At 34.1% G+C, this 24,574-nt stretch overlaps 2 protein-coding genes across 2 annotated transcripts; both read left to right on the forward strand.

Moving 5' to 3' along the window:
* LOC103486939 (nuclear pore complex protein NUP93A) lies at positions 1-14,091 on the forward strand. The gene is made up of 15 exons (XM_008445104.3): positions 1-387; positions 958-1,049; positions 1,281-1,347; positions 4,120-4,179; positions 6,244-6,333; positions 7,394-7,663; positions 7,986-8,081; positions 8,198-8,332; positions 10,089-10,142; positions 10,234-10,317; positions 11,251-11,337; positions 11,417-12,319; positions 12,764-12,945; positions 13,239-13,530; positions 13,641-14,091. Exons 1-15 carry the CDS (start codon positions 286-288, stop codon positions 13,716-13,718), a joined length of 2,592 nt encoding a protein of 863 aa, XP_008443326.2. The 5' UTR covers positions 1-285; the 3' UTR covers positions 13,719-14,091.
* Positions 14,092-19,592: 5,501 nt separating this feature from the next.
* On the forward strand, positions 19,593-20,300 carry LOC103486937 (protein MIZU-KUSSEI 1). The gene has a single exon (XM_008445102.3). It carries the CDS (start codon positions 19,593-19,595, stop codon positions 20,298-20,300), a length of 708 nt encoding a protein of 235 aa, XP_008443324.2.
* The last annotated feature ends 4,274 nt before the right edge of the window (positions 20,301-24,574 follow it).

Below are 24,574 nucleotides of genomic sequence, written 5' to 3' on the forward strand. Positions count from 1 at the left end.
GAAGCCAACCTTTGCAATCTATAGCCAGCCACTGCCCATTCTTCTTAACACGCCTATTTTTGTTTCTCAACAAACCCCTCTAATTCAAAACCTTAAACCCTTTCATCTTCATCTCCATCTCACTCACTCGTTGGGCCACCGTCTCATTCACTTTGGCTCCGCTCCCTCTCTTTTAGCGCCACCACCACCACCGCCACTTCTCTCTCGCTTAAGGGTATTAGGCCATTGAGCCCCAATTGCACTTTCCTCTCATCACAACTCTCTCGGTGTCTCCTCTTGAGAGCCATGGCGAACGACCAAGACATGAGTGGCTGGACTGATCTGCTTCACTCTTCTACAAAGCTCCTCGAACAAGCTGCTCCATCTGCCCAGTTCCCTCCTCTCCAGGTTTCATACTCGCTCCGTGCTTCTTTTTGGTTGATTTGCTTAGATTTTGCTGGAAATGGAGGATTCTAATTTAGTTATGTACCTGCATTTCCTAACTTTCAACTCTTACTGGAACGAGCAAGTCTAACTGTCATCATCAATGGATTAAACTCCCAACGTGCTGTTTAAATATCTTTTTATATCTGGAAATCTATGTATTTCAAGCTTTATTGTTATCATTCATTTATGATTAGTACTATCTTGTTCAATTGGAGGCAGTGTAAATGGGTGTTCGTAAAAAAGGAAATGAAGGTAACAAGAGGTTTGGGACTTTTTAACTGTGTTCTCTCTTCGTAAACCTGCTACATCCATCTCAACTGAAAAAAAGAGGAAGAATTAATAATGGTTGAAATAAATTATGAAGTAACAATCGACGAAGAGGGAAGAAAAGATTCGGAAAGCATGGTATTTCCCAATTATAGAATAAAAAGAATACAAGAAAAACGACCAAAAAACAAAACATCTAGGTTCTTGTCTCCACATTATGTCCCTGTTCTTATCTCTGAATTTCATGACGCGTGATTGTTTCAGAGGAACTTAGATCAGTTAGAAGTGTTATCTAAAAAGCTCAAGGCAAAGACCCTGAGAACTGAGGTGCCTACACAATCTATTGCTGCTACAAGGTATTTCTATTCCTGCTATCCAAATGTTAATCTCTGTTACTGGTATCCAAATTCTGATTTTCTGTTACTGCACTATCTCTTTAGCAACCAAGAAGAGAACACATTTTACAATTCTGAATCTTTTTCCTTGTATTTACTTGCAATGAAGTCTTATACCCAATGGATTTTTGTTGCTGTTATGACATACATATGACATGCAGTTATTATCATCTTTTAATGGGATGTTTGTAGGTTACTTGCACGTGAGGGAATAAATGCAGAGCAACTTGCTCGAGATTTGAAGTCTTTTGAACTAAAGGTGAAGATTTTTTTCAATCTTCTTACCAAATAACTTTTCTTTTTGAAGTGTATAAAATAACCAATAGACCTTTCATTATTATAGTGGAATATAAAGAATGGTGAAGGAAGGTCTCAACCCACGACTAAGGGGGTTACAAGTCACTTTTCCACAAGTCCAACTATTAGAAATAGAATAATCACTAAAAGAACTACTAAGTCTATACCTAGAAGCAACAACAAAAATATATCGATAAAGGAAACAGTAATTAAAAGGTTGCCTCTTGGAAGAAAGGCTTCTTTTCCTAGGCTGGAAGACAACTCTGAAGTCTGATCTGATTTATGTGGAGTGGCATTCCCATTTAATACTTTTCCTTGTTTTCCACTTCAGTTTGTAAAAGCCTTGAGAAGTACATGGGAGACTTTATTTGGGAAGGGATGGATGAAGGAAATAATTTTCATCTGATAAGTTAGGAGGTTGATGGGCGACTTGTGAATCAAGGTGGATTGGAGATTGTAACTTAACGCCACGTAACAAAGCTTTGTTGGCTAAGTGGCTTTAGCATTTTGCCCTTGAGCCCGAGTCCTCGTGGCATATGATCATTGTGGGTAAGCATGACACTTAACCTTCTGGTTGGGTGGTGAAAGGGGTTAAAGGCACACACTGAAATCCTTAGAAAGATATCTCGCTCGAGCTTTCCTCTTTTTATCCTTTGGTCAAGTGCATTGTGAGGGACAACTCCCTCTGCTTTGAGTTTCCTCATCTTTATCTGTTGTCTTCCTTTAAAAATCATTTGGTTCCTGATTTTTCGGTGTTGTCGGGGGTCCATGTCCTTTTCTTTCGGTTTCTGTTGTCATTATCCAAGAGGGAGATGATGGAAGTTGCTTCTCTTCTTTCTTTGTTGGAAGAGCGCATTTTTTAAAAATAAAAACAACTACTTTCATTGAGAAAAAAATGAAAGAAGTATTAGGGGATGGAAAAATACAAAGGCCATGTTCTTGAAGGATATTGTATGGCCAATTTATCAATGAGAATGAGGGAATGTTGGTAGGATTCAGTTGCTAATGGAGGGGGTTTCTAAATTAGGTGGGAATCTGGGGAGAAAGTTGATTTTTCAAACGATGAAGGTACAAATGGAAACATAATGAGGTACAATCCAAAAAGGAGTTGAGTAGATATTCATTGGTATTAGAGCCCATTTGGGCTTGTTTAGCAAGTTTATTTGATTTATTAAAGCCCAAAGTGAGAGTGGGTCGATGCTTGTTTGGACAAAAGTTGAGAGGTGTGAATGGGAATGTGGGTGGGAAAGTACTTGCATTCTCTATGAAAGAAGAGGTAATGTAGTTGTAAATTCTCAACGTGTGTCAGAGGGTTGTTCAAACCTTGTACTATTTCCTTTGTCCTTTTTCCTTATGTGCCCTTGTATTCTTTCTCAATGAAAGTAGTTTCTAAAGAAACTCGCTTCGTCCTTTCTCAATGACTTTTGGTTTGACTGCCTTCGTGGGCATAATACAAGTTGGGTTTCCAACAACTTTTCTAGTAGTTGTTTGGAGGTTGTTTGTGACTTTCAACATAGACAACAAGATCCCCGAAAACCTGTGGTCGGATTTGGGAGCAGAATTTTAGATTTGATGAAATCCCAACCATTGCTTTTAACCCTAATACCACATAGAGATCCAACCCTCGAGAATTAGTGTTGGTGATTTCTTCAAAACTACAATACTAGGCCTTATGTTGCAGAAAATGCAAGGGTTGGGAAGATTTTAATCTAACCGACCTCAATATGAAACGAGATCATTGATTCCTCTCCATGCATCTCTTAGACTTTCCAAAATTATCCACCTTTGGTAGCCCTAACTCAGTCCAATTTTTTTTTACTCAGCTTTGTTAGCAGAGTGAGAAATTATAGGACATCTTCCATTGGTGCATTATTCCAATTTGATGTGATGAGAAATATGCACTTTTGTCCATTATTGTCAAGTTGGTTAACGTCCATGTTGTAACCTTGTTTTTGATAACCCTGTTATTTTTTTTTTAAGTTTCTCCACCCAAATAATGTAATTTTCGCTTCTTAATTCTTTGAAAAACTTGAAGGAGCAAGGTTCCATAAGGTGGAACTTGAAGGAGCAAGGTTCCATAAGGAGGAACTTGAAGGATATCTTAAAGCCACAATAACAATTTCCAGGTGATGGACAACATGTAATAGGGCATACGACAGCTTTCTTTTGTTCTTTCTCTACAGCTTTTGTAATGGTCATCATAGCTATGAAGAAGTTTTCCAGTAAATGGCGATTGCTTTCTTTGAGTGGTTCCAATTGGGATGTGGCTTTATAGTTGTCATTGGTTAGGGAAAAAGGAAAGAAGATGGTTACCGGCCATAGGTGAGGGTTGGGATGGGGAGGAGGAAGGGTAGGAGGAACGAGGGAGATGATAGGGAAAAAACAGGGTTTGAGATCAAAGCAAGAGTGTAAGCCAATCATGGAAACATATCTATCTTGACCTATAAAAATAAGATGGTTTCTTTCAACTGAACTGCACCACAAGAATCTTTTGATGTGGTCAGATTTTTTGCCTTCTTCTTAAGGGGGTGACAATGGGTTTCACCTGTACAGTCCAAAGGAGAATATGACTAAAAAATGAACATTGGCTTTTCCCTATATGGTCAAGATTATTTTTTTCTTGTAAAGTTGTGTATATATTTGCTGCCCTGATCTAATTTACAGTGTAAAGTTTTATTCTGGTATGCTATTGCTTTCTAATCTTTTATGTTTGTGTGTGTTTCTTCTTTTGAAGACTACATTTGAGGACGTGTTTCCTGCTGAAGCAACAAGTATTGAAGAATACTTGCAACAGGTATCTTTTATGCAATTTTTCCTAATTTTGCAGTCTTGCAGATTAATTTTACTCAAGAAGCCACTGGGTTTTATGAAATGTTGGCTGAAATATCTTTTTCATACCTTTTTCCTAATTAATGCTGTTACTAATCTGTTTATTCATTTATGTCTTATGATGTTACTCTTATCCAAAAAATATATCTTACGCTGTTTGATGTACGGCTTTCTGGGTTTTTAAGTGTTTTAGCGTTTATTGTATTTACTTGCTTTTACAGTCCTGTCTGTTAGTTTTGTTTGTTTTCAGTTAGTTTTTTTTGTTGTTGTTTGGTTTGTTAGCTTTAGCTGGCGATTGGCTTTCCTAGATAATGGGTACCTTAGTTGTTTTTTTTAGTATCATCAATGATACTTTTACTTCAAGAACTCTCCAAGACTTTGGTTTATATCACTGTTACTAATTTGGTTATTCTTACATTTATGTATGGTGATCGTTGTAGTTCTTGGACTTGTTAAACATGGGTTTTGTTATAATTTGATACTTCAAATTTCTTTAAAAATATTATTTCATCGACTTTGTGGAAGGTTTGTATAGAAAGAAGTGCAAGAATATTCCCAGACAAAGCCAAATAATTGAAGGATGTCTTAGAGTCCTCTGTTTTCAACGCTTTTGTTTGGTGTAAAAACATTTAGGTTGAGCCTGATAGGTATTCAAGGTACTTAAGCACCTTGGAGAACCAGATCCCAAAAGCCAACTATTGGCGTGGGAGAGCCAAGCAACTTAAGTACCACATTGGTCATCCATTCTAACCAATGTCGGAAAAGACATCTCATACTACCTTGGTTCCTAACTGAGCCATAGTTTCTGCTTCTTTTTACAAATTGGAAACATCTTTTGCATTTTATTTGAATGGGCCCCTTTTGTACATCCTTGGATATTTCATTGAATGAAATTGTTTCTTATAAAAGATTTTCTTTAAAGTAATTAAGTGTGAGTCTCATTAAGCTTGCATTCTTTCTTGGGAACCTCAGCATCTGGTTGAGGCAGGCCACAACATATTAGAAAATAATTAAAATATTATAGAGTGGTTTTTTTAATAAATTAAAATAAACAGTGAAATAGAACTTTTGATTGAATTTATGAATTATTGTAACAACTCATAAAAGGAGAATGCACCACCATTGCGATAAAATTTCTTAAGAGATACATCAAAGCCACAAATAAGAACCCCCTACCAGAAATGAATAAGACCTAACTCAACCTCCAAGGAGCTATATCAATAAACATTCTAGAGACGGGCCTGCAAGCAACTGCCATAGAAAATCCATCTTTTGGCAACACCACTTTGAGTTACTTTATCATCGGCGAGAGTCTTGCAAAGCCGAGGCCCCAAACTTGAATTGAAGGTAATTAGGATGCCACCGATTATTAGAAAAGTAACGTTATTGATGACATAAATCTGTCCCCCATAGGATTGAAACCATCTGACTGAAAGGCTTCTAGGTAGTAACAATTTCAGATGATCATAGTCCCTCACAAAAACATTTCTATATGAGAAAACGGGTGTTAAAGAACACAATCCTCAAAATGGAGCCATACAAATAACCAAAGACTTGAAAACAGCCCAAGAGAACGCTTCAAAATGAATTCATTATTCATGGAAACACTTCAAAGTTGTTTTTTTGAATGATTGTGACAGGAACAATACAAGTCTCCTGTTTTTTTTAAATGCTTCATAGAAACACTTGAACAAAATTTGTTTGTTTGGTAGGTTGCACAACTGTGTCTTTGAGTTCTAAGAACCACCTTTACTGCTTTTCTCTAAATCTGAGGAATATTGTAATTTGGAGTAAAAAAAAGATCATGTATCTTTTTTTTCTTAATTTTATAATATATGGTCTTAAAAACTGATCTGCTTAGTTTTTGTGTTGTGCTATTCATTTTACAGCTAGGCAATTCTATTAATAGTATTATGGAAAAAATTCAAACTTTTATGATGCTTTTTTCACATGTTATCCAGGACAATCATTAATGTTCATATGTTTGATCTTTGTGCTTTTTTTTTTTTTTCTTTTGCATTCATCTTAGGTCCATGAAATGGCAATGATCTCAGCCATACAGGAGGCACAGAAGGACAATGTTAGAAGTTTTAATGATTACATGATGAAAGTTTTAGAGGTTAGCATGACTCGGTTATTTTGACAGGTTAAATTTTTTCTCCCAGATTCCCAGTACCCCTTTCCTTTAATGTATAAACATAGTAAGCAAACATTTCATTTTAATTATTGATTTCTTCCATATTCTTCTCATCATTTTTGCTGTGTGTTTGCTGTTTATAGCACGTGAAAGGTTAAGTGGCAGAACAGACTTTTGATTGGAACTATTTCTGAATGTTTCGGAAAAGAGTTGGACGTTCATGTTTTTGCATTTGAGGTTGAGTTTCCCAGAGATAACTGACGTATTTTGTTTTGCCCCTTTGATTGCCCTCTTTAAAGACCCCTAGTTGGAGAAATATTAGGATTATTAGTAAGTAGTAAGGGATATTCTAGGAATTAGAGTCTTAGACATCAAGTTTGTTAGGTCTTTTGAGTTATGAATAATAGGGGAGAGTGAGGCTAGAGGGATGGAGAATTTTGATGAGCGTTTTGCTCTTGGGGGAGGATACTCAACCCTGTAGAATGTGCTGAGAAATGCTAGTTTCCTTATTTCTATTGCTTGTAATCATTTCCTTATCAAAAATACAGTTAGTTGATTTTTGTTGAACGGTGTTCATCCTCTTAATGTTATAGTTGATGAACATATAACACAAGGGTGTTCACCTTTGTGATTTCTGGGATATTTGTGTCTTGTTCGGATTTTCTGCTTGCAGGGAAGAAGAATCCTGACACCCTCTTAATGTTATAGTTGATGAATATCTTTATTCTATTCATGGTGGCATTGGATTACTGGTTTTGTTGTGGCTACTTTCAAGAACTTCCATAGCTAACTTGGGAAAATCTTGAGCTTTTCCATTCAGATTATAGATGTTTAGTTTCTATTATTTGTCTTGGAAGCTAGTAAAATGATGGCCATAGGTAAAGTTGATCGGTGTTTTGTCGATTTGAATTCTTCATGCTTTAGCTACTTAAACTGATAGTAAAGAGAGCTCGTTTCTATAGAATGGTAAATATCTGCTGGGCTAATTCTTTACTAATTGCATATTTGTTTCTGATTTTCTATGGAATCAAATGTATGACAGGAGGATTGGAAAAAGGAAAAACGTGATTTCCTTCAGAGTTTAAGCCGAATATCTACATTACCCAGAACTAACATGATTGATGATAATAGTGGGGCTTCAAAGACGGGTCAAATAGCCTCCTTTGTGTCCAGTCCACATGTTTCGTCTGGTGTACCCAGCCTGGAGTCTGTATCTCTAGCCGACAAGCCTATTATTGAGAAAAAGGCATCAACATATGGTGAAGTAGTGAAGAAGATGAACGATGCAAGGGAACGTGGACTACCATTTAAAGTATGAGCTGTTTTTTTCTTTACCCTTGTTTTGTAGTCTATTTATTACATTACATCCCTATTGACGGTCTTGATAGCTTTGTGAAATTGACCAATTTAATTAATTTCAATTCTTGTTTTCATTATTGAATTTACGGCCCGTCTTTTGCTCATCTTTAGCATTACACAAATAATAAATAACTTGTGAGAAATGTGCCATGATGGACGGCCAGCTTTGATGTATTTTCTTGGCTTTAATAATTTATTTAATGTCAACCATCTTGGAGATGAATGATGCAAACATATTAAATATATGGTTTTTACTGTTTGTTTGCCACTATTAGCCTGCTGTAGCTTTCAAAGGTGCTTATGAAAGTTTAGATCTCCATGCATCTGCTGGGAAGTCAGTTAACATGCAAAAAATTTGGCATCTTATTCAAGTAAGTCAATAATCCTTTCTTTAATTGATCTTCATTATGAATACCCAAGCACCTTCCTGCCCTCATTTCTCTATGATTTGATAAATTGTTGATATTTATTTACTTTTAAATGGCAGACATTAATGGGTGAGGAATCAACTTCAAAACGAAATGTTTCAAAAAAGATGTCACTAATACTTGGGGCAAGGCGCCATCTAGAGTGGGGACACGAGAAATATATAATGGATACAATACAAAGTCATCCTGCACAGGTATTGCTAATTTCTTGTATGATTCTGTTTACTATTTATTTGTTTGGAATTACTTGTTTTAACAAAGAACTGACAAGGTGAGCAGTGTTCCAACAGAGACTAATGCTAAAAAATACAAGATACCAACTATAAAGAAAATAGTGCAAATAATAAAGGCAACAATTAAGCTATTAGATGATATAATATTAAACTTATCGCCCCCCATAAGCTTAAACTTAGTCGATTGATGATTTAAGATGATACAAGAGTAGGTGGTCTAGGGAGGTTGTGTTCAAAGTCTTGCAATGTTATTTCCTCCCCAATTAATATTGATTTTCAATTGTTGGGTTTTCCTTCGTATTTCAAATCCACAAGTGAGAAGAAATGTTAGATGACATAATATTATGTTTACTATCATCCATAATCTTAAGCTTTTGGGTCAATCGATGATTTAAGATGAAGTTAGATTATAAAAGCGTTCCAATTCAACTGTCTTGAATGGAATAACTAGCACAAGATTTAGATGAACACCAGGAAGAAGCTAGAAGACGAGTAGAGCCTAAACCTTCCAACTAACGAGTTGATTTATCTTGAACGACCTTCTTATTATGTTCTAAGAAAATTTTAGAAAAATGAGCTTTAACTGCATCAGACCATAGAAGTTGAGATCTTGTGGAAATGAGAGAACCAACTATTATATTTTCCCAAAAAGACTTGCCAAATATCCATTGTAGCTGAAAGTATGAAACGCCACCAAGATGATGTTTCATCAATGAAAAGTTTTGTTCACGTTTAAAATAAAAAAGAGGAAGATGTGGAAGTTCTTTAGAGTATTACAGCATTGAACTTCAATACTTATTAATCGAAATTTGAGATGTGGAAAAAGTTAAAATTGCTACGTGATGATGATAATTGTGATCTAAAAGGGATTACCAACAGCGACAGAAAGTCGGTGAGAACAAAGGCCAATCCCCATTGCCAAAAGACTAGAAAGAAAGATGGGGCCGAGTGTGAGATTTTGAGAAGGCATAAGAACTACAACCAAAGCTTTCCATTTTGTTGAGGGAGATGGCAACTTATGCTAGGCCTCCTATTAAGCATGTGTACAAGAGGAAGGGCAGAAAGGGGTTTTCACCCCAGAAAAAGGGTAGTTGGAGGGATCAGTGGTCCTAGGGTCCACGTGGAAAAGGGGGAGGGGTAGTATATATGTGAGTATTTTGTGCTAGGGTTAGTTTTCTTGGTGAATGTGTTTTGTGGATGAACAGTAGTTCATTGTGGAGAGTACACCCTCTTATTAGGCTGAGTTTCTTGAAGTGTAACCTTTTGTGCTGGACTATATTCAATATAGATATTCCCTCCATTCCTTGTTTGTGTTCTGTTTATCTTTGCAGCGGATTTTGAAGCTTAGCAACTTAAAAACCAACAAAGAAGTCCAGCAAATGGAACACAACTCCCCTAATGCTGATTAAATACTATCATTGCCTTCTATTTTGACGAGGAATATGGCTATTTAAAAACTAACAAAGATCTCCATAGCGCATCCCAGTATTTACTCTTGCATTAAGGTCTAAATTCCAATGGGCTGTCATTTAATGTCAAAACTAATAAAGTTGAGTGGATTGTCTCAAAATTTGCTCCTCCCTTTCTTTCTTTATTGTTTTCTTTAACTTGGAATGTTCTATTTTTTTCCTTGTGTGTTTATACTTCTATGCTCAAAATTTCGTAATTGCCATAATTACAAGACTCGTATGTTGAAGTCTTCTTTATTTCCTTGTAGGCTGCCCTTGGTGGTGTTGTTGGAAATCTGCAAAGAATTCGGGCCTTCCTTCGGGTTTGTTCGTCACACGTGTTCAAAGAATTAGAAATGTTTGAAATACTATGTCTCATCTTGCAATTCAGTTTAACTTGTTAATTATTTGCAGATTCGCTTGAGAGACTATGGAGTCCTAGATTTTGATGCGAATGATGCACGTAGACAGCCTCCTGTTGATACTACCTGGCAACAGGTGTTGATACCTTTTTGAATTTTGCAAGTATTCACTTTGAAATGTTACTCATTGATAAAAAAGAAATTTTATATAATACATTTAGCAGCAGCAAATCAAGTGCCATATTATTGGGGGTAGCTCATTCTGGGTTGGTTCTTCTGTATGCCCCTTGTATTCTATATTCATTCATTTTATCCCAATCTAATCCAAGTAAGACCTACATTTGCCTTATACTTGAGAAGAAAGAAGCCAAAATGTCAAAATATCCATGAGTTTTGCACTATCAGGCTCATACCTTGTGCTTCGCGCAAGATTTTGGAAAGTGTCCTATCAAAAAGATTTAAAGCTACTCTCCCATATACCATCTTTGTGTTCCAAACAACTTTTGTGCAAGGAAGAAATAAATATTATTTTCCTTTTTTTTTTTACCATTCTTAAATTTAATGAATTAGGTTACCAGTGAATACCAAACACAGAACTATTAAGTTCTGAAATTGATATTTCATTTTTGAATTTATTACAAAACTCCATTTTAACCCATTTTGAATCAAGACAAAATTCACATTCTTAATTTGTTACCAGACAACCATCATGGGTTGACCTAGTGGTAAAAAAAGAGCTAATCTCAATAACTAATTAAAAGGTTATGGGTTCAATCCATGGTGGCCATTTATCTAAGAATTAATTTTCTATAAGTTTCCTTGACACCCAAATGTCGTAAGGTAAGGCAGGCTGTCCCATGAGATTAGTCGAGGTATGCGTAAGCTTGCCTAACACTCACAAATATAAAAAAAAATTGTTATCAGACAAACTAAAAAATCATGCAAACGTGAAATGCAGCTGAGTTTGATTCATTGTTTTTGGATTCATGTTTTCAGATTACCAACCAAACACAATGGATCCTTCAGTTTCCCTGAAATATGCCCTAAGTTGTGTTTTTATTTCCAACAGATTTACTTTTGCTTGAGAACTGGATATTATGACGAGGCCAGAAACATTGCGCTGTCATCTCGTGCTTCAAATCAGTTTGCTCCACTGGTATAATTTTTTTAATTGTTTGTAAATGTAACTGATGCCATATTCAACCTTAAGTCACCATTTGTTTATTTCTTGACAGCTTACAGAGTGGATTAATACTGGGGGCATGGTACCAGTGGAGATAGCAAGTATTGCATCAGAAGAATGTGAGAAGTTGTTAAGAATGGGAGATAGGATGGGCCGAGCTGCATATGATAAGAAAAAGTTGTTGTTATATGCTATTATTTCAGGTTCTCGCCGGCAAATTGACCGTTTGTTGAGGGATCTTCCAATGCTGTTCAATACAATAGAGGATTTTCTGTGGTTTCAGTTGTCAGCTGTACGTAACGGCCATGGGGAATCCTCATCTATTGTTTTGAATGAAGGCTCCGTACCTTATACTTTGGACGATTTGCAGTTTTACCTTAATAAATTTGAACCGTCATATTATACAAAAAATGGGAAAGACCCCCTGGTATATCCATATGTTCTGCTTTTAAGTATTCAATTGCTGCCTGCGGTCTTGTATTTGTCAAAGGAAACAGGAGAAGAAGGATTAAATATTGATGCTGCCCACATATCAATTGTGCTTGCGGACCATGGAGTACTTTCAGAAGGAACAGGGGCTGGACAAAAGTTGGGTGTGATGGATGCTTATGCAGAGGTAGCCAGCATAATCAGGCAGTATGGTTCTCTTTATTTAAGAATGGGGAATTTATCTATGGCACTTGAGTACTATGCCCAGGCTGCTGCAGCACTGGGCGGTGGACAGTTGTCATGGTCTAGCAGGGGTAGTCTGGATCAACAGAGGCAGAGAACTTTGATGCTGAAGCAACTTCTTACTGAGCTGTTGTTACGTGATGGAGGTATCTATCTCTTGCTTGGTGCAAGGGGTGCTGGAGAAGAAGGTGAATTGCGAAGATTTATGACTGACATGAAATCTAGGCAGCAATTTCTACTTGAAGCTGCTCAACAGTGTCAGGAAGCTGGGCTTTATGACAAGGTAATAATTTGTCCAATTGTACAAAACTAAACTTGGTGGCGGTTGCAGCATGTTTGCAGTTCATATGCATAACTGTGGTGAAATTATATATTTAACTAATCCAAGGTCAATTTTCGCAACTTCAAGGAAAAGCAATAAGGGGCAAAGCATGAAACTGGACAAAGTTCCATTTCTTTTATATATTTGAATCAGTTCAACAGTGGAAATGGATTTGGAACAATTATCAGGACACTGTATCATAAAAATAATCCTGGCAACTAAGCATTGCATAAACCTTCAAATTTTTTGTGTTTTGTGTCTTGCTCTATGATCTACGTTTCCTGATTCTTTCTTATGTTTAATATCTATGAAAAATTATCTTATATATGATTATGGCTTATCATTTGGTTGGCCTGTCTTTCATTGCATTCTTACCATTTTAAAATTTTGGATTTTACTTATCAGTCAATAGAAATCCACAAGAGAGTTGGGGCATTTTCCATGGCATTGGATACAATTAATAGGTGTCTCTCTGAAGCAATCTGTGCCCTTTCACGTGGTAGACTGGATGGGGAGAGCCGGACTGCTGGCCTTGTTCATTCAGGCAATGACATTTTGGAAGCATACAAATATTATCGTGAAATCAGGTCACTCATTTATGTTTAATCCTTTGTACACATAGCTCTTACTTAATGCTTTTAATATACAGATTACATGTTATGAACCGTTCCATGTAAATGTATATTTCTAACTGTTTGAGTTTGGGTGGTACAATTCTGTTTGATTAGTCAGATTTGAATCATAGAATTCATAAAAGTGGTTTTTTTCCCCTGTTTTATATGCTAAAAATGGCTTGGCTGGTGGGTTCTACAACATTTGTAAACTAGGGAGCAACATAGTTTTGTTTACTCAAATTGACTTGGTGGGTTGTAAAATGCAGCCTTCAGGAAAGAGAATATGTCATGGAACAACAGACCGTGTTAAGACAACTGGAGGCAGTTCTTTCAATCCACAAGTTGGCCAGATTGGGTCGTCATCTTGATGCTCTAAGGGAGATTGCTCGAATTCCATTTCTTCCATTGGATCCACGAAGGCCAGATATGGCTTCTGATGTGTTTCAAAGCTTATCTCCTCACATTCAAGCTTGTGTTCCGGATCTTTTGAAGGTTGCACTTACGTGTCTGAACAATGTGGCAGACTCTGACGGATCTCTTCGTGCCTTGAGAGCCAAGGTATGTGAACAGCACTTGTTAATTGTGTTTCTAATGCGATGCTAGCAAACCTTTAACATTTTTTGGTTAATCTGCTCCTCATTCATGCTGGATTTCTTTTACTTTTGCAGATTGCAAACTTCATTGCGAACAATTTAAATAGGAATTGGCCTCGGGATTTGTATGAAAAAATTGCTCAAACCTTGTGAAAGCATGAGACTGCAGCATTAGAGGCCAAAAATGGAAACTGCAACTATGTGGCAATGGAAATGTAGCATACTTTTAGGCTTGTAGCATTGTGTAAGAAGTACAAAAGAAAAAGGAAAATGAATTTGAGGAATGTTGGGAGAGCGGCCTGTTGATTTGCGCCGTTTATGTTTCCCCAACCAGAAAACTAATTGTAAGTTTACAAGCTCATTTTTAAATGTTTCTTTTTCCTTTAGTTTTCTTTCCTTTTGTTGGAAAAGCTAGAGCAGAAGAGTTGAAAAATGGTGCCAAGTTTAGGGTTTATATTTGATCAGATGTGCTGTGGATCTGTATCTATTCTTAAATATTAAGAAGAAGACTGTTTTATTGATTGTATGTATAGAGAATTTGGTAGATTTATTTCCTCACATTTTTTTAGATTAAATTTTGCAGCAAACTATTGGGAACCATCTCATTTAAATCAGTAGTACAAAAAAAGAAAAAAAGAAAAAAAAAAAAAACCTTCTATAGATGATCAAATGAGAAAAAACCCTTTGTATGGAGGTTGCTCTCGTCCTACAGCAGCTCAGATGTACTAAAAACAACTCACGGACAACAGTGTTGGATTTTGGATCTTAACCTGGACAACCACAAATCAAAATGAAAAATGTTAGTAATACACCTTGGGTAACTAATTTCTTTCGCATTCACCGCTCAGATGTCTAGCAGACCACTGTTTCTTCAACATCATACAACAAAGAAAAAAACTCTTGCTTGAAAATTTCAATTGAACAATGAAACAAGAAAAATGCAGTTTCAACAAAGTAATCTTAATCATAAAGATCAATAAGCAGTAATCTAACTCAACTAATCAATACTTTATTACGTTGTCGTTTCCTATTTTTGTTCCTTTTTTCCAATTTGTTAAAAACAGAACATTTTGAAAACATACAAATATTATTATGAAATTCTTAATCACCACATCAATAAATTGAAAAGATTTATTATTTTTACCCCTTATTTTAAGTATAAGGATTAATTCATTTGTACGTGTAGAATTCATATTTTATTTTATGTAACTGGGATCTTTATTTTCGGGTATACTTGAGCTAAGCTTACGTTGGAACTTCGTTTGTCTTTCTCGTCCTCACACATCTTTGGCAGTCATCCCACTTTTCAGTTTTCCCTCCTTATATTCCAACGGCAACCCCTCTCCGCCGGGCCGTACCTGTAACCGTCGGCGACTCCATATTCGGTTTTTGCAACCCTGCGAGTTTTCTAACTTTTTTTTTTTCTTTCATCCTTCAGTTGAATCAATTACAAAACAGGTTGATCTTAAATCTCGCCAAAACCGACCTATTTTGGGAGGAAATGTTTTTGTAATCCAAAATTTCCCTGAACAAGGAGTTTTGATATTTGATTCGGAGGTATCTGATGGAGGCTACAGATTGGGAAAGCTCATCGGGAGGGCTAGTGGTGATGACGACAATTACGAGCAAGACATAAAAGATGAAGAAGAATGTCTCTTTGCATCTGTGTACTTGCGCAAGCTGCAGTTTAGGTTGAGAATTTCAAGAATTTGAACTCCTCCAAATCCTTCAATAGGATGATTCTATTTGCTTATTATCAAGTGTTTGTTTCAATAATTTATCTGTCTCTCTAGGAAGCATGCTTCAACTGCTCGATGGAATGATCGAATGGGGATAACAGAAGTTTTAGAGAACAAGGGCAGCCTTTGGACGACGACTGGCATTGTAGGTTGTGGCAAGATTTATTGTTCCATTGAGGAAACTTTGTAGGTTAACGTTAAACTATGATTTTGTAATGGTTTTGTTATCCATCCCTATTGAGTTTGATATTGACCACAACATCTTTTAGGGACTTTTAACTTAATTTGATTTGAAAATAGTAGGGTAAATCATGATCAAGCAAAACTTTTGGAAGTGTTCCAAGCCAAGGCCAGGAAATGGGCCATGAGGTGAAGAGAGCTGCATTAGGTGCATCTTGGAAATTACCTTGGTCACCTCGTGGTTATTTTTTTTATTCCTTTTTGGTTGTCTTTGGGGTTGTATGTACAATATTGCATTATGAATAAAGGAAAGGAAATCAAACTTGAAATATACAAGAGGAAGCACTAGTAGCATTTTGTGTCTTAGTAAAGATAGGAAGTCATCAATTTTGAAGTGTCTTTTCAACTATTCTTTTCTCTTATCTCTATCTCTTGAAAATAAGTAGCATCAATGAAATTTTATGAAGTTTATTTGTGTACTATATAATTCACTTATGTATCACTTATTCTTCTTTTCTATTTACAATATATATATATATATCTTCTAGTCTATTTACAATAAATATGCACACCTATTGTTTTACATTCACTTAGACAATGTTTTTCCTAATATTTTTATTGTGTCTTGTTTTAGGAAAGTTATTGTGTTGCCTTAAAGTGTATCTTCTATTTCGTAAATGTTGATGGTAATATGAACCTCAGCTCAAAAGTAGTTGTACTATTGAAGCCGAAAGTATCCTCTTTTTTATTTTATTAATAAAGATATTAAGGATCATAATCTCTTTTGAGACGTACAGATGACAATTTTTTTGCATGCTCTCAATTTCTTTTCTATATTTTCAGATTTCCTTTTGAAATTGGGGCTTTACGTATTTTGGATCATGATAATTCAAGTCTCTCTTTGAAAGATGTATATAAGAAAGTAGCTGAAGGTAAAAAAAGGGGGTGTCTTTGGGAGCAGTTTGAGGTTTATAGGCACTTCAAATCTCTTGTTTTCATTGTTGGAAAGCATAAGTTCCTTGGTCTCTGAAGAGTGTTAGGGATGGCAGTGACGTTTCATCTCCAAGTTCTATTGAAAACAAAAGAGCAAGAGAAGATGAGAGGTTGATCTCTGAACTATTAGATACCACTCGGCTCGATGAAGTGACACCCATTTTTGATGTTTTTCTTCCACATAACAAATTTAGAAAGTCTTCTCCTGGTGACCCAAATTTTATGGTCTGCTTGACTAGGTAAGTTCACTTGTTATAAAAAAAATCCATGCAACTTCTTTCTTAGTCCCTCGTTAGGGTTTTTTATTTTTTTTATTATTGACCTTTTATAATTTTAATTTTGAACTACTTGGCAAGGCATTATTAATTTATTTGCATCTCAGTTGACTTTTTAATAGTTTTCTTAATCTAAAGGAGTTCTACTCTCAACCTCAACCCCAAGTAGAGGACACATTTTTACAGATCCTAAGATAGTGCGCAGTATAACTTTTGTGTTCAAATTTTGTATGTTACACCTGCGTTCCTTGTGGAAAAGGTGTTTTTCAAGTGAATGTGGCACGTATGATGGAAGCTGTGTTGGAAGAACATTAGTTAAATGCTTCCTCTGTAAGCACTCTATGTACTTTTTGTTAACTTTTGGAATTCCTCAAACTACTTTTGATTATTGATAAGTTTATAAATGCTTTTAGTTGGTCAAAAACACTTTAGTCCGTACCGCTCTAATATTTTAACCAAATGCTACCGTTCTTGAAAACTTTCAGTCATCCATGAAAACTTCAAAAACACACTTAGATTAGTACTCAATTTTATGGTTGTGAAATTGTTTAGGCAGTGTATCAATTTCATTTTTAGCCATTATTTTAATCCAAATTCCAATAATAGGCTTCAACATGTGTTGTTTCTTTCTTCTAGAATATTCCATGCATTACTTTAAAAGATATTGAAGTTCTTGAGAGAACATCTAGAGGCATTCCAATGAAATATTGTCATGTTGAACATGGACGTGTCTGTTTCTTTTCGTTTGATAATGTGCAGCTTCCTATCTTACCTTGACATTCTTGTGGATTGCTCTGCTGTCTAATTTGTGGTATGTTATTTGAATTCTATTTTATGTAAAAATGAATCCAGAGAAAAAGTGTTCTTGTGTGGTGGATAAATTTAAGTAGAGAAAAAATACTTATCTTTAGATCTGATTATTTTACAGTCTCCCTCACAAACTCGATCAATCTTTTGCCTTTCCGTCTCCTCAAGAGAGTCAATAAGCCTCCTCTGCCTCCTTATCAAGGTACTTAGTCTCTTCTAGACCTCTTGCTTTACTTATTAAATTTCTATAAACCTCTCAATTTCAACCCTTCAATACTAGTATTAGATTATATAAGTTATATAACATTAAACCTGCATTTATCTCTTCGCATAAGTTTTTTGGTCAATCGATGTAACATGATATCAAAGTAATTGTTCTTGGAATCTCATATTCAAAATTCTGCAATATTATTTCCTCTTCAATTAATTTTGATTTTCACTTGTTGAATTTTCTACGTATTTCACACAAGTGAGGAAGAAAGTTCAATGATACAACTTTTCTCGTTAGTTTAAGCTTTTGGGTCGATCAATGATTTAATAAATACTTCTTTGAGGACGCTAAACTTGTCTATTTGTTTGCCTATCCTCGAAAACGAGGGTTTAGAGGAAGGGTGAAACTACCCATGTTCTTGAATCTAAAACGGCAGATCTCTTCTCAAAGAATTTGAATAAGATAAAGCGACCCATGATTTGAAATGACTCTTGGTCTGGAGCTTTCATCCACCCTTCGGACAACAAAACCTACCAATCCGGCTTTGATAGACGGGATAAAGTCTCCTGCCAAGCACCAACAAGAACCAAATAAGCCAAAGACCCAACTCTTCCTTAAACTTCTTCTTCCCTGTTCATTTGCAAGGCCATCCACCCCCAATGATCCTATGTCCCTCAATCTCTCCAAAGAAAAGCAAGAAAACTGATAAAGAGTAGATTCCTTTAACAACCTCTCAAGAGCTTTAGCAACACTAACATCCCACCATCAAAATGATTCCCTCAGTAGCCCCCAGAAATCCAAACATACCCACTCCATTTTCCTTCTTCCTCCAATGACTCTTCATCAGCTGCTTACAACAATTATTCCCCTGCTTCGTTTCCACCAAAATAACAAAGTTAGAATTCGCCTGTGGAGTAACCTCCTTAACCAATCTCCTTATATTTCTTTTCCTAAAACTTCTAACATTCCATACTACCTTGACCATTTATACCAAAGACTTCACGCCTCCCTACGACTAATTATATCTAAGGTTTCAACACTCAATATCGATATACTAAGCCACAACCATTTATATATTGATACTTACTCGTCTTATCAACCCTAAACCATTTATATCCAGGCTCTCTAATATTCACTTACCTTAACATCATACCATCCCTCGACCATTAGACTCGAGGTTATGATCCTTCTGTTTATCACAAACTCAAGGTCCTTTGTAGTCTGTCCTTTGACCGTTTTCACTATTCAGTCTCAAAATAACTCTTTCCTAAATCATATTTTCTAAATCATTCTAAAAGGGTTTGAGTTTCGTTTGAATTAGAAAGATAAAAGACCTAAATTTAGATATTTCCAAACCTACGGAGATTTATTTAAAAATCTTGTTTTCTAAAATTTTAGTTTTATCTACCCTGATGAACTTAATTTGGAATTATAATTTTTCCAATTAGAACCATAAACAAATAAAATTTGTTGCCCTTTGGTCTGCTATTGGATATGGCCTTTGGTCTCCATTCCATATTTAACCGTACAAAACCACTAATCCATTTTGATAATGCCTCAATTAATAGTGCTAAACTATTGGTCATAAACTTAATTAAAACTTTTGATTTTTTTTTTGCAACCTAATTTTGTGGCGAAATCACATGGTTCCACTTTGCAAACTGATAATAATAATAATTATTATTATGAAATTTGTTTATTCCGGTGCGATTGAGTTGTGCTGTATAAATATGATACATTACCACACCTTTTTGTTGCTCCACTCTCTCCCTTTCATTATCCCCACCGGCACCGCCTTTCTCTCTCTCTCCGCCGTGAAAAAATGAGACAACGCCGCCACCTTGAGCTGAGTAGTCTGAGCAGATCTACCAGCTCCACAGACACAGCCATTGTTCTCAAGCCTTGTTCAACCTCTTCTCACAGCCCCTCCTCCCTCCTCCACTCCCTCTTCCGTTTCTTCCTCCACCGCCGCAATGCCCTCTCTCTCATCACTCTACGCCGCAAGCTCACGGGCACCCTCTTCGGCCACCGCCATGGCCATGTCACCTTCTCCCTACAGCTCGACCCTCGTACCGAACCACTCACATTACTCCATCTCCACATCTCCACCACTGCTCTCCTTAAAGAGATGTCCTCCGGCGTCCTCCGCATTGCCCTCCACTCCCACAAACTCCCTGGGCGAGCTCGACCCACTAAGCTCCTCCAACACCCCTCCTGGACCATGTACTGCAACGGAACGGAATCTGGTCTTGCCCTCTCTCGCACTTGTGAGGCATATGACCGCCATGTCCTTAACACCATTCGAAGCGTGTCTGTTGGAGCTGGCGTCGTTCCAGTGCTCCACGATGGAACGAAAGCTGCTGGCGGGTGCTCAGAACTTGGTGCATTGGTGTATATGAGAGCCGAGTTTGAACGAGTTGTTGGAAGTGCAGACTCGGAAGCTTTGTTTATGATTAACCCCGATGGAAATGCCACACCTCTGAACTCACTATCTTTTTGCTTAGAATATGAACCCAACATTTTCTCATAATTTTTTTTTTTCTTTTTTGAGAGTTAGGCAGAAAAGTGTATCCCAAGTTATAACCATTTTCATGCATGCAATGCATGCAAAAGGTGAAAACTTTCCAATAAAAATAGTGAAATAAAATTGACTACTTTTATTATTTTGGTGCTCAAATAAAATTACTACTATGTTTTTTCTAATTTTTGTTTAAAAAAATGTAGGATGAGAGAATAAAACATCAATGTTTTGAAATAAAATAAAATAAAACACTTGAAAAGCTCTAAACTTATTCCTAAAAAAGTGCAATTTTGACTCAAATCTTGATATCTCTTTACCAACTAAAGTCTTTAGAAGTAACACCAAATGGATAATATTATATTACAAGAATCTATAAAATGAGATATTAATGTCTAACCCAAGTTGGCAATAATTATTCAGTCATTTATCTTAAGAAAAATCTACCATATCTTTCAAATTAACTAAATATTCCAAATTATTCTTAAAATATAACTTCAAATCCATACCTAATAAGATTGTTCTCATATAATATACAACATTATATTATTTTAGCTGCCCTTTTTTCCATGTAAAGTACATTAGAATATGTAATAATCTTCTTGAAATAACTTAAATAAAATATTAAGAAAAGTTAAAAACCAGCTAAAGACCAATAACATTTCTCTAAATACTTTTAAACAACGATGATGATAATAATAATAATAATAATAATAATAATAATAATAATAATAATAATAATAATAATAATAATAATAATAATAATAATAATAATAATAATAATAATAATAATAATAATAAAAAGAGTAAGCTATTAGATCCCAAATATAATTACAAATTTTATTATTTTTTCCTTGTTCTTGTGGCTCTAAATATGAACACGTTATTTCTAATTTTATTTTATTATTTTAAATGGTTCAATAATGAAGTGAAGTGAAGCACAATAATATAATCATAATTAATGAGTAGATAAAGGGAAATTTGACGTATAGCCGCATGGGTTTTCCTTTACTTCATTCCGAACACGTTGCCATATATAATATATATTAAGATATTTTCATATTAAATTACAAAAATACCCCTTACAGAAATATTAAATTATTAATTTATACCGACTCTTGTTTATCTACAACCTTAACCTAATTATCGAGTTTGGTTCATTAGTAATTGATATACGTATATATTCTTCTATTTTTGAATCTAGTTTTAGAAAATTATATTGAGGTGTGATCTTATTATTTTCAAGTTTATATTTAACAACTTTTATGAATATTTATATGAATAATTTCTTTATCACATAAGCTCATGACAGAGCCCATCTATCATTTCCTATTTTAGTAGTTTTTTTTAATGTTTTATTTATTTATTTATTCTAAAAATATTGTGGTTGATTTTTCTTTAAAATGATATTTTCATATAGCAAAATGAATCGGTATATTCACAAAATATAATAAAATTTTAGATATATAACTAATATAAATATATCAGTGTCTATCATAAATAGAAACTGAAATTTTATTATTATTTTTTAAATATTTTCAATAGTTTTGTTATTTACAATAATTTTCTTCTAAAAACTACGTGTATATGATTGGTACAAGTATATTCATCCACGTTAATGTAATCACACATACAAGTGAAGATATGACATTTTTAGACAATTATATGACATTTTTAATTAAAACTATATTTCAAGATTAAATTTAGAGAGAGAGATATTTTTTAAATTTAAAATAATAATAATAGATTGCATCAAGGCCTCCTAATTAAATCTATTTGAAAAAGTTCGAGGATTAGAAATAATACTATTTGAAAACTTTAAAAGTTACTTGTATGTATTCTTAAAAGTGTAAAGACTAAAAAGATATATTTTGATTGGAGCGTAACGAAACATTTTAAAAACCGAAAAAAACAAAAAAAAAAAAAACTGTTCTACTAGTTGATTTGATTTTTTAGTATAAAATTGGATCTTGTTTTGTATATTCTGAGGAAAAAAAAAAAAAAAAGAAAATTGGTTCCGATTGGTTTTTGATTGAAAAATTCAATCAAAATTGAATAGAACAGATAGTGTATATTTACCCTTTAAAATTAAACTCTAACGTTAGATACTTTTAGTATTTTAATAATTATTATGGTGCATAGATATTTGTTTAGAATAAAAAGATAAATTCTATTATGAAGCAATATTGTTTCTTAATTAGAAAAGTGCCAAGAAGAAAAAGGGAAAAAATGTCTCATTTCAATCCCTCAATATATATAGATATAAAGACTCAATTTTAATTTAAAATTATTAAAAGGACCAATTAGAAACAAAATGGAAATTAAATAATGTAAAATTGAGAATGAAAGCAATAATAAATCGGAAAAAAAAACAAACAAACAACACATTGAATTTGTTTTTAATTAGTCACTGATTAATATCCATTCTTTGTAAAATCAATTTAATTTGTTCAATTTGATTCTTGATTAACCCATAAATCGATAAAATCGAACCGACTATAGTTCTAAATCTTGAATTAAGAAGCTAAGTCTAAAGTGGAGAAACATAACAAAGCTATCTTTTTTTTAAAACAAAAGGACAACACATAATATTTGGTTATTCCAAGGATTATTGATATGATATGAATGTGAGAGAGAAATGATTCTGTTTGATGAATAAAGTGGGAACAAAAATGCAGGTTTTCCCAACTAATTAAGATAACCTAATTAATTAAGAAACTCACATCTACAACTACAACCACAGGGACAGGGACTTATATGGATATATGTATTATTCCCAAATATGGAAAAAGTAAGTACATCTACTAATAACAACGTTTCATCAGATGAATAAAATATACAACTTTGAACTTTATTTGAAAGATATCTCTGAACTTTAAAAAATTGAGTTAAAACTTTTGTCATTAGTTTTGAATGGAAATTATTAATTCGTTGTTTCAAAAATTCTTTTCTAATTTTTAAAAGTTTCAAAAATATATCCATAATCTTAAAGAAATATGCTAATATATATGAATAAAAACCGTTGACACATCTATATACAAATAGCTAGAAACTTTGTTTTATAGGTATGACTAAGTTAAACTCATTTTAACATATCAAAAGGAATCTTTTTTCTTCTTTGGGTACAACAAGCTTTGAAGACGGAATTCGTATCAATACCGATGAATTAAACTTGTTTTGAAATTTTGTGCAAATACTCACATATGGAAGAAGAAATCTTACATACAATATGAATTTAAATATTTTTAGAGATTTAAGAAATAGGGTAATAAATATAAATACTAGACTAAATTATATGCTCTTACCCAGAAAGTAAAAAATAGACTAAATAAACGAGGTTAACTTTTAAAAATTAAATTTATAAATATTTATTTCACTTTTAATATATTTTTATTAATATTTTTGAATGGTGAGTCAAATTTTGACAATGTAGATTTTAAAAATTCATTCTTATGTTTAAATTTTAGTAAATAATAATAATAACAACAATTTGAACTCAATCCAACTAAAATCTACATGTATACAGAGACAAAAGGTTTCGAGTTCAAAATTTCCTCCGTTATAGATATTATAATACCTTTTAAAAAGCAAAAGTTTCAAGAAAGAAGGGTTTTTCAATGTAAATAAGGACAAGAGTATTGGTTCAAGAGAACATAATAAATAAAAAAGAACAAAAATATGGATACCCTCAATATAATATTACTAACTATAAATATCTCAGATGCTTTTGTAGTGGATTTGCAATGGAGGAATATCGAGTCTTCCAATGAAGATAGTGTGTTTTTTAGATATTTTGTTTCTCGACCATATGTCTCAATTTAGATATTTAAGTGTTGATTTAATTGGACTAAATCTCTTACATAAAAAAAAAAAAGGTTAAATAATTAGTTTACACTTTTAGAGCAATAATCCACCTTTAATTCAACTTGTTAAGGTCAAAATTGAAAAAAATGAAAACAAACATGATATACATCGGAAGATTTGAATTTGGGACATCTTGCCTATAGATACAAATAGGTGTCAGTTGAACTAAGTTTATGTTGGCGTACGTAAACATTAGTCTAGTGCTTGTCACAAACACTTTGATGATTAAGTCAATGAGTGAAAGAATGTGAAATTTAGAAAATTTGAGATTAGAATTCAAATTAGATAGCTATAACGAGTTATTACAAAGAAGGTTAATTCAAATCTTCTTTTATTTTATTCTCTTTGAAGAATCAAATTATTCTTGTAAATTAATAAGATAATATGTGGCTTCATTGGATCGTGAAAATATTGGATAGGTC

The sequence above is a fragment of the Cucumis melo genome, chromosome 4 (genome assembly GCF_025177605.1).
Source record: "Cucumis melo cultivar AY chromosome 4, USDA_Cmelo_AY_1.0, whole genome shotgun sequence".
Taxonomy (NCBI): domain Eukaryota; kingdom Viridiplantae; phylum Streptophyta; class Magnoliopsida; order Cucurbitales; family Cucurbitaceae; genus Cucumis; species Cucumis melo.